The sequence below is a fragment of the Acanthochromis polyacanthus genome, chromosome 6 (genome assembly GCF_021347895.1).
Source record: "Acanthochromis polyacanthus isolate Apoly-LR-REF ecotype Palm Island chromosome 6, KAUST_Apoly_ChrSc, whole genome shotgun sequence".
NCBI lineage: Eukaryota > Metazoa > Chordata > Actinopteri > Pomacentridae > Acanthochromis > Acanthochromis polyacanthus.
The window spans coordinates 33415548-33427247 of record NC_067118.1 but is presented as its reverse complement, the minus strand read 5'-3'; the positions used below and the strand labels follow the sequence as shown (position 1 = coordinate 33427247).

Genomic DNA, 11700 nt, shown 5'->3' with positions numbered 1-11700 from the left:
TCTCATACAATAGACCAGCACTTGATAATATGCGGTATGCATCAACTATCCTCAGGGTTGTATTTGAGTTCTAGCAGTCGACCCTCTTTGATACATAGGATCTACAAAATACTGGAAATATCCTTTAGTTTAAATAAATGGAGATCAGCAGATTTTAATAAATATATTAAAATACAAAAAACTAGACAGACAGACATAGATAGATAGATAGATAGATAGATAGATAGATAGATAGATAGATAGATAGATAGATAGATAGATATGTTGTAGGGTTTACAGATGGGTTTTAAAATTCTGTTTCAGACTAATGTTGGAGATAAACTAGCGAGCAACATTAAGTAGTTAAATTGGTGCTATGGCGATTGTTGTGATCATAAATTAAAGTGACTTCATTGCTTCTGTAATGTCAAAGAAAATACTTGCACTTGACAATATACACTACAAAGAATGTCAAGGGTTATACTTGAGCTCTAACAGTAAACCTCCACTGACACATGGGATGATCAAAATACTACAAACACCCCTCAATATAAGAAAATTGTTTATATGTATGTCTATATTAATTTGATTGGTGCCACGGTCATTGCTGTGATCATAAATGAAGCCAAATGAATCTCTTTGCTTTTTAAATATCAAACTAAATACTTCCCACCACTCACAGGCTCCTCTCCCCACCCTATTTTCTTTCTTTTTATGGAATCAGTTTCAGACTAACATTGCTGGAAAATTAGCTAGCAACATGCAGTAGTTGAGGTGGTGCAATGATCCTTGCTGTGATCATAAATTAGCCCCACAGTAATGTCAGTGCAGGTAGGCTAAGTGGCTAGCTTGTGATCGTGCTATATGCCATAACGTTATGACGACGCTGCGACGGTGGTCCAAGTGGTTACGTTCCATGAATGTGGTCGCCAGGTTACGTGCTCTAACGTTGGGCTCGTACATGTTAGCTGGACAGGACCCGCGCTGTTACCGCCCACTTTAGGTATTGCTCTTTTTTTTTGCGTATGGGACAGCTCCATTCATAGGGCTGGGCTGGCTGGCAGGCGAAGCGCAGGAGCGGCCAAACACCATCCGCGACGTATTGTGGAGCCCAAATGATGGTATCAGACTGAGAACAACCAGGCCAGTTTTAACCGCGCTGTCACCGTCAGCCGCTTCGACACCGGACTATAGCCTCAGCTAACACCGAAATCATCCGCTCGGGAATGGAATTTGAGTGTCTCCACTGAATACTGGAGGTTTCATCCAATCTCTCGACCTGCCGCGGAAATAGACTGACTTCCTAGTCGCCCGGCTCACCGCTGCCGCAGACCGACTCTCGCTCGCCTCATTTAACCCGGACCGTGAGCGGGACTGGCTGGCTCTGGCATCTGGACACATCGGAACTGGTCTGTCGTCGGTGTAGATAACACGAAACGTGCCTGTGTGTGCTTTTGCTGCCTGTATAATGCCGACACATTTGCGGTTCCGGAGAAGGTCATTCCTTGGGCTTATATTCCTTTTTTCACTGTCCACCTCGGCATTGTATTTCATCTACTCCGCCCCCGGAATCGGTAAGTTCTCGTCAAACGGATGGATTTATGCGAAATTCTCAGTCGGAAGGGTGAAGGTAGCGTGTTTGCATGTGCTGTTAGGTCATGTGTGACAGCTCGGCTGCGAAGAGAAGGGGCCATGCGCCTCTGCTCAGCCTTGATCTCTCCCAGTCGATGATGAGACTCAGCTGGATGCTAGAACTCAATCCTATAATATCCATGTACCTGGCCGCGATAATAATAGTACCACTGATGAGCATGGCTATTATAATCATGCTGATGTTTGTAGGCCTGAAGGCTTTGATTACACTGCTTCCACTAATGGGGCCACAGGCAGAATGTGCAGTTTTGGCCTTGGATTTTTGGGCACTCTTACAATAGCCAAAGTTGACTCATGTGTATCACAAGTCATATCCTGTCTGACTGTTTTTTGGCAGGCCATTGGTCACTAAATTACATTTGTGATGCCAAGCAGAGCACTGACATCACTTACAAACATTTCTTGCATCTTTTGCTGCCTGGAAGTGCCATGCAGTTGTGTAATATCATATGTTCTGAATTCCTCCTATCATTATTCATTAATGTGCCTCATCATCCCCTCCCTTCCCCTTGTTCTGTCACTCTTTGTTTCTCTCATTGAATGTGTGTGGACATGCGTGTCATCTCAGTCTTCTTGAGTGTCTCAGCCATCCTTCTTTGGTGGCCTTGTAGCAAAGGACATTGTCCACTCATCTTATCAGTCTTGATACCTGAGGCAATGTGTGTTTACTACTTCAGTCATTACCACTCATGTGATGTCCAAACACCAGTTACTTTTTGGTGCCTTTAATATACCTTGAGCAGAGCTTATCTTGATGCATGGCCCTTGTAAACATGAGACTTTCGCCTGACTGTTCTTGACTGTGTGCCAGTCCGATCTGTTATAACTTTCCACTGACTGGATTTAAGAGCAGCGATAGATGTGAAAATAAGCAGCCCCAACATGGTTGCATATAGTGTTCTATTTTGAGAACCAGAAGAGGAAGGTTAAAACTGAAGTGATTTTGAGGAAACACAAGAGGTAAAAGTAAGGTAAAAGTAGGGTTTTATTACCTTTTTGTATTTACTGTTTCATCCACCATTTGTTGGATATCCTGTTGTGCTTGCTGAACATGATTTTTGAGGTTGGGCCTCTTTGAAACATTAAGTTGTCTTTGCTCCTCTGAAAACAGTCCACACTGAAAGGGCACGAATCATCGATCTGTGCTGAAAGACCATTGTCAAGTTGTACAGTGAACAGATTTTAAAAAGAGCAAGCAAACGAAGCTTTTCACTGCCAAAGAGAGAGAGCCTGATATTGTTGGCCGAGGGGAGTGACTGTATGAGAGAAATAATGCTCATGTCGTGCAGTTGTAGCCTTTCTAAAACCTCAAACAGAAAGTCAGTCCCTCTTACTCATCAAAATGGGTATTGATCCATTCACGCTTTTTACCAGCTGTGGACAACTTAATCAATAATTGAATCAATTCTCATATGGAGGACACATTACTGACAGGAATAGAGTGTGTAAGTCCCGGTAACTGAGTGCAATGACTCCTCTAAATGTGAACAAATAAACAAGTAAATCGTTGAGTAACTGGGATAAAAATAATTCTTCATTCAGTTGTTCACTATTTTTTCCATCTCAAGTGTTGATGATGGTGGAGCTGCACTTGGCCATATTCATCCTCTTGGGTCTTGACTATTGTAGAGCTGTAATGGCCACGTGGCTTACTGGGGGTTAGTTTAGAAACAGAACAAGGACCAGCAGCACCAGTCCATTAATTATTGATGGTAACCAGGAACAAGGCAGCTTTTGCTGCTGTTACTAAAAGCTTCAGTTTAGTCTTTTACAGCAGGCCTGCACTGGGAAACCATGTGGGGGTTTGAGGATGGAGCTTAAAAGAAATGGATCCAATTTTTTGTCATGAGGTGGTATGATTTACTCACTGGTAGCAATATCGATTGATGGACATTAGCTGAGGTTTCAGAGCCTGTGGTTGGAGATGCACCAGTCAACCGGCAGCTTGTCAAACAAAGACAAACAGTAGCAGATGGGGCGGATTAACAAAAACACTGTATTAGCATTTGATTTAACTATCCCCAACAGAATAAAACACTGCACATGTCTTCATGATGCTTGAATCTCAATGTCATGCACCTATTCAAAATTAGTTCATGATACAAATGGTCTGTATAGTGCTTTATTATACCTGAAACAATACCCAAAGCGCTTTACATTATACATCACGTTCACCCATTCTCACACAGTGATGACAGAAGCTGCTATGCGCTAACCACAGCCCATCAGGAGCAGTTAGGGGTTCGGTGTCTTGCTCAGGGATACCTCGAAATGAGCTCTCCAAGCCATGATCGAACCGGCAACCCTCCGGTTACAAGACGGCCGCTCTACCCACTGAGCCATGCCGCCCCCACAAAGAGTTTTAGGTGTTCGGCCAAATGTCAAGATTTTTAAAATGCTGTTTCTAGTTGTGAATGCTTGACGGTATTGGGAACTGTGTTGGTTTGATTCCATTTATTGGCTACAGTTTTTTTTATTTTTATCTAGCAAAATGCAGAAGTGCTGCGACATCCTCCACACTGTACCAGCAAGTAACATGAACCAGCCTGCCTTAGGTAGTTGTCATAGTGGGCTTCAGGGATGCAAATGATTTGTTTCCAACTTTTCACTCCACTGCTGTTACATTCTCCAAATATAATCGAGAAACATGTGCTCATTCTAGCTTTCTTACTGCTTTTATTTTCTCTCAGTATACAATCTCAGTTTGATAAATCAACAACAAAATCCTACTACATGGCTTTATCAAGTGGACAGTTTTGGCCTTACATGCGTTGAATATGTGAGTAGACAGCCACATTATTCATGTGAACAGATGTGCTGAAAAAGATCATATAGGAGGGTACAGTGCATAGAATTAGCGGAATAAATCAGAGTAAAGGGAAAAAATAGAAAAATGGAAAAGGGCAAGAGGAGGAGGAGTAGGAGGGGGAAATGTAGAGAAAAGGATGAAAGAGATGAGCGGAGTGCCTTTCCTTCTGCTGGTTTGCACATTGGGGAAACCATCCAGAACACCTGAACAGGGCTTCCTATGATACCCAGGTGGCTTCAGTGCCGAATGCCCCAATTTCACTGCTTAGTCCATTTCTCTCTCTGACTCTCTCTCTCTCTCTCATATCTTGTCTTTATGCACTGACACCCCAGCTTTTATGTCGCTCCTGAGCATGGATGCTGACTGATGCAGGCTGGGGATGCAGGGCACAGCTGGGCCTGATTGCAGCAGTTTATTTAATTAAAACATGAGAGGATCCCACTGGAGCAAATGCTAGGAAAGACACAGCCACTATTTATAGATTTGAGCACAGATACACACACACACACCTCCACATCCAGGGGAGAGCAAGGAAGACAAGAAACCAGGTGCTTCCCTTTGTCTCTGGAGACCAGGTACATCCTCCAGACTATATGGCTGTACGTGAGAGTGTATCCGTCTGCTGTCATGTGTATATCTTATCATGTATCTGCTTCATTCCGAGGTGTGGCTTGTCAACCGCCCAAATTCTTAACGGTATGTTTCATTGCCTCACTCCAGATGAGGCAACGGAGACACCTTGCAAGCCATGTAGAAATCCCCCAGGGTTTCAAGATTAGCTTTGGCGAATTGTCCTTAATTTGTCAAACAGCACAAGGGTTAGAAAAGGAAACACCCAGGGTGGTCACCTTGACTCGACATGTAACAACAATGTTTGCCAACAGAAGTACAGGCTTTGTTTTTATATTCCTAGTAATTATTTGTTTGGCTTAGAAGCAACCTTATGGCTTATTTACAGCTCTTCTTTAGTTTATTGAAACATGTGTATTGAAATCTTAAATATGTGTATTGAAATCATAAAAAGAAGTTATGAATTATGTAATGGGCAAATAATTTATACTGCATCCTATCTTAATGTATCGTTTGCGGTTTGTTATCATTGCTGATATTTCCTTCGTGATAAGGAGACAAAGGTATAGCCTTGATTTTTCTGAAGGCATTTCTGCTTTGAACCTGTTCTGCTTTCTGTCACTTTAACATTTTGACTGTTTATGGACCAATGCATAAATTATGCCTTGCTTGTTCATGTTCTTGGTTTGTGTATACATACACACAAAAAATATCTCCCAATCCAGTATATGACTGATGCTATCATAAAAATGGGGGCATTTCAGGGCTACTGTTTACAGCTTACTGGTTGTGCTTTACAGCTATACTGCTATTTCCATGTATTGTAATTGACTTTCTTGCAATATGTCACCAGTTGCAGTTAAATGTCTCATTCTTCCCACCCCGTCTGAAAGAATTAATTTGTGGAGACGAGCAGAAGGACTATGTTTTTGATTTGTGCTCGCCTTGGCCTTGTGCCCTCCCATCGCTTTAATGGGAGACGTCTCAGTGGGCAGTTCTGTGCCATCATGCTGCTTTCTCCCCAGTGTGTTTCTGAGAGAGCTGTTTTCCCAGACTGGGTTTTACATTTCCTCTGGTCACACCCACAAAGCCATGCGAGTGTGCACATATATTTTACTCCATTCACATCAGTGTCTTGTTTGTGCAGCTACTCCTGGACAAACAACTCTGCAGCGTAGCAATGAGTGGCTGCTTTACCTCTGAAGCATTTGAATCCTAATTTGGGTAAAATATGACTTTTGAGGTGAGGAGGCATGAAAGAAGGAAGGCGTTTATAAAGAACAGACAGATAATGTTTGATGCTGTTCAGTATGGTGCTTTGAAGGGAAATGGAAAAAGTCAGAATGAGCCAGGCCTAATGTAGATTAGAATGTGTTTTTGACACCATTGTTGAGTCTTGGACTGGCTTAATGGGAGTAAATCTTTAACTTTTGAGGAGGAAGACACAGTGTTCAATGCTAGGTGGATTGGTTAAATGTGTAACGTCTGATTAAAGGACAACAGTTGATCTCTACATTTTACACCACAAGTAGCACTAAATTCCAAATGGCTGTAGTTAAACTGCCTTTCTTAAGTCTTGTAAAGTTAGCGTGTTTTACAAGTCTGTAGGCATAAAAATTTATAGCATTGTTGGTGGTTACCATAGATCTCAGCACTGGGAAGGCTCCAACCCAGATCGACTTGTTGTGGTAGTAGTTTTGTGAGTCTTTGTGCACCGCAGTGATGAGTGAATATGTTTGAATTTATGTATCAGTAAGTAAGGATGTGTCTGTGGAAAATACAGCTTGGTGCCAATGCTTGGTGGACATGCAGTTTCTCTGCTGATGTCGCGTTTGTGTTAATGCCTGGCTCTATTCCTGGTCATAAAGGTTCAGTGTAGTATTACCCTCACCTCCCCTCCCAACCTAGTACTGAGGAAATGTTTTCTTGATCCATTCATCAATTTAGCTCAGTCCAGCTTAATTTTTGTAATTCTTCATAATTTATTATTCTTGAATTGAAAACTGTATAAAATCAAAACAAAAGTGAAAACATAGAATGTTGGATGTTCCACAGTGTAGTCTTTAAAACTCCTTTGGCTTTAGCACTTAAGATCAGGCATTTGACATTTTCGTTGCAGTTACCATGGTACCCTGAGGACTTGTTCCCATCCAGAACTCACTCCATTTTATTGTCGCGGCAACCACAGAAACATGCCATCTTTGTTCCCATGATGATCTGGGTGACAACAAATCCCAAAGGATACAGTCCTTACAGTCATTTGGGATGTCTCCATGTCTGGAATATCTCTAGCTTAAGATTGGACCATTCGACAAAAGTCATTACGGCTAGTATAAATAATTATAAACACTGCTGGATCTGTCCTGCTTTTTACCACTGACAGCATTTGCCTCATGATTTAAATAAACATGTCTAAGTTGTATTATCTGCTTCTGTCTAGACGTTTTCTGTTTGTTGTGACAGTCTGTTATGTCCGTGTATTGTAAATGCTTGCGCACAAGCCAAAGACATGTGATTCTAAATATGTAATTCACAAAGAATAAAGTAAAACATCAGAACAGTTATTGCATCTTGTGAGTAAGCCACAGCCATTAGCTTCCTCTTAAAGCTTTCCGTTGACCTTATGATGCCCCATGCTCTATCCTCCATGGTGCACACCCAGATGCACACATGCATAGACAAGCACCTCTACAGTACACTCCAAATGTGGTTTACTAGAATACACAAGAACACTGAGCGTCACCCTGAAAGGGCATGGATTACATAACTGTTTTAACTGTGACACTATAACATCTAAAGCATTCTTTTCTGTAGTATTGGCGCGCACTGGAGACACTAAGTTTTTGTTTATGTCTGTTCATCCAACCTATGATTTGTGGATTTTTATAAGTCTGCAGTTGCCAATAGCCGAAAACAACAGATCACTTTGACTTCAATTTTAATAATATGCTATTGACAGTTGCGCTGAGAACAACTGGGTATAAACAAAGGGTATAAACAAGCCAAGTTTATATGAATCTTCTGTTCAAAGCGAACAGAACATGCACATAGTTGCATGACAAAGAATAGAGCTTCTTGGTTTCATAGCTTTGTAAAATCGCTTTCCCACACAGCTATTGATGTTTCAAGGATAGACTTTAGGAACTTGAATATGGGTATGTCATTCATTAAGCCACTCCTGTTTGGGGATAAAAGTCTTCATGTTTGGTGAAGGTGTTTCTGTTGTAGACCTGCATTCCAGTTCGAACAGTTAGAGAAATTCTATTTCAGTCTTCATATATGGCGAACTGGTACAATCCAGGCACAGTGCTACATGAATTCTCGACTCAACAAAGGTGATAACTCTCAGGCATGGATATATGCAACGTGATGAACAGCTAATCCACATTTTCAGTCAGTTGTGAAAAGCAGAAATATACCTTTTCTGTAGAGTTAACCGTCCTATTGTAAGTTCCTTTTCATTCACCGCACTGCTGCAGCACTACTTGATTTCTCTTTTTCTTTGCATTTGGCTGCATTTTCTTCGCGTTTTCCTTCATGATACAACACGGTTCCCTCAATTTTTAGATTGTATCTTCCACTTATAACCACTACTTCACCCACTCTTAGTTTCTGTTCCTGCTGTAGATAATATAACTGTCGTCTGTTAGGCATGATGAGACAGGTGAACTCTGAATACGTGGAGCTCATACTCTTAGTCTTAAACTGTTGTCTGTAAGATGACCCCATCCAGCCTGTGGATATCTGACCACAGACAGATGGTGGAGCTGAGTATGGTAGAAGTAAGGGGGGTGGATGTGTACCAGTGCTTGGATGCAGAGCTGTGAGACATTTTAAAGCCGACTGAGGGTCTTGTGTTGAGTCACTAATCATTTATGTAACCTAATCACCCTGTGGAGAATCCCAGTCTTTGTTGACCTGGTCTGAGCGTCCCTTTGTTACCGAGACGGTTACCGTGGTTACTTTGGTCATGTGTTTGAGGGCAGTACAACTGTATGTAACTTTTGACGAGTCGGAGTACAGCAGTGATGTTGCCAGTAAGGCATAATCCAAACACATACACACACAATGTTGATGATGGGTGGAGTGCTGCTGAAGGCGGAGGATTATCATTGTGAGAACCACAATAAGCATTTACTGAAGGAAAGTACACTCTGTCAAACCTTTACCTTTGAGCAGGCACAAGAAACCAGTTCTTTTCCTCCCGTTCACACGTTATACACTTTTCCACATCTACCATTATTTGCTTAAAATATGCAGGATATTCCTTTAGAAGTGTTTATTGATCACCGTTAAATAAGGATGTGTGTGTTAGCAGCTGCCCATCCTGAGTAGATAATTGTTTCATCAATCACCGTCATGTCCAGTGACAAGTTTTGTACTGTATTTACTAGTGGTGGAAAGAATCATTGATTGTCCTGTTTTTCTCAAATAGGGTCGACTATGAGACCATTTAATTGCTACAGTAATGAATTATGTAATTACATATGACTCACTTTCTCTTCCATCAATTCCGTACTGGCATCATATTGTATTGTCGATTCTGACCTTTAGAATTTACGTATTTGGCTGCATATGGGAATATTTCTTGGCTCAGTGATGCTGGAATAAAGTAATACAATTTTTTACTTGGAATGGTTGAGGACTGTTGAGGTATCTCAGCAGACCTGAAAAATCTGAATTCATCCTTCAAGGTAAAACCTGGTATTCCCACCCAATGGTAAAAGACTAAAATGTTTGTCTGACAGCTGATATGTGAGCTTTCACCTTAAACAGTAACATGTTGCCAAATGACGTTTCACTGTGCAACAGCAAAGGTTTAACCTGGATCTACCTTTTCGCTGTGTGTTTTGGCTTTAGTTGTGACTCAGCAGGTGAGATAATTTGATCTGCTGGTTTCGGCTTTGTAAACACAAGCAAACTGATCAGACACACCTGCCGGATTCTCTGGTGTCCAGAGTAACACCTTAGATTGGCCATTTGATACTGGTGTCATGTTTTAAAGTTGATTGTGACCTTTGGAAAGATAGACAGGTGACTGCACATGGAAAGTTTCCGCAGTGCTAGAATTAAGTAATAGAGTTTTTTTTTAAATTTCCAGCAACTGTTTAGGGTTGATTGCAACGATGTGTAACTTTTTCGATGTGGGCATCACGGTAGACCTGAAAAACATGAATACATCCTGTGGAGTGGATATGACGAAGGTACCTTCTAAACACCTTCTTGACTGTCTGGTTTTCAGAGCAGCTCCTCAGGTTGGCCATGGCAGCACATATAAACAATCAACACAGAAAGCGCGTTTGTTGGAGCTTCATTAGAAGGCTCCTCTAATAAAACCTCAGGAGGGCAACTAGTTGGTTAACAAAGAGTAGCTGTGGCCCCAGCTGATTCAGAGCCACTGCGCTGGGTGATAACCGCACAAATTCAATGAGTGCTAATTACCAGCTGCCTAATTTTTTGCTTCGGTGTAGCCATGAAGAAATGTGGTACAGCAACCAGATGACATCTTCAGTTAGAGATAGTGTGAAATGTCAACTCTTACCGGGGAAGACCTTCTTGCTGTCTCTAGTCTAACTCAACTGCATGACACCAGCAAATACTGCATATAATGATCTTACACCACGCATCACCTTTATTTTTGTACTAAAAGCAAATTTAATTTCAACAGAGACCAGCTCCTCCTATAATATGTGTTTTTTCTTTAGAGTATCAACACAATCTGTGTCATGACCTGGATTCATGTTGACAGAAAGGGATTGGTTTGTAGATTAATTTGAAATTCATTAATCAATTAACTACCATTTTGGGTTGATTATATAACCCTCAGTGCATTAAAGCAGAATTAAAAATCTAAATCTGATCTTTCTCATGAAATATTAAATGCCTCGATTATAACTAAGCCTGAACAACCCTTTAATGTTATTCAATACACACAAATAGTTTAATACAAAGACAAATACACTAATTATCCCGTGCTATACATGTTCCATGCTTTCCAATGAATTGTCCCTTTTAAGATGTACATTTTAATTAAGCAGAATGAGATTTTAATTTAGTAACGATGTGATTAGCCACTCAGACCTCAGTGTTTTGCACAATGCATGTATTTCGCAGCGTACCAGAAGCATAGGTGTAGCAGCTGTACAAGTCCTTGCAGAGTGTTAAATTTGGTAAACCATAGGGAAGGGCCTGTGTGGCTTATCTGCATCCTGCTCCACTGTGTGTAGCTACTGTGGCAGTGTGGTATACTAGCTGCCTGCTCTGTTCCATTTGTTCAGTCAACAGGAGTAACCTCCAGCTGTGAAGAGACCTCCTCTTTCTGCTGGGAGAAATAAGAAAATAGAGCAAGCAGGAGAAAATAGGCGGCGTGGTATGAGGGTGCGCGTGCAAGTGTGTGTCTGTACACATGTGTACCTGTCTGTGTAATGTCCTCTCTGTACACTCTGTATGCTGAGCCACAGCAATAACACAAGAATGTTCTGGACAGCTGCCAGATTTAAAAGCAAGCGGAAACGGACAGACGGGAGCAGCGTGGGCACTGCAGGAATGAACCAGTACTCGCCGCCCTGGTCTGCCCAACATCACAACTGTCTTGCCCCACTGTAAGTCCTGTAGTTCATGGGGAAGGCTTTTGCAACATTTTTTTTTTTTTTTTTTTTTTTTTTACAATTAGGGAGATTAACCAGCTC

At 41.5% G+C, this 11700-nt stretch overlaps 1 protein-coding gene across 1 annotated transcript in view; it reads left to right on the top strand.

The window, feature by feature from the left end:
- Window positions 1-765: 765 nt before the first annotated feature.
- b4galt5 (UDP-Gal:betaGlcNAc beta 1,4- galactosyltransferase, polypeptide 5) overlaps window positions 766-11700 on the top strand; it is a 28885-nt gene continuing 17950 nt past the window's right edge. Inside the window, exon 1 of the mRNA XM_022192082.2 lies at window positions 766-1553. Within this exon, the coding sequence (XP_022047774.1) occupies window positions 1448-1553 (106 nt within the window). The 5' untranslated portion in view covers window positions 766-1447. The remainder of the gene's footprint in view (window positions 1554-11700) is intronic.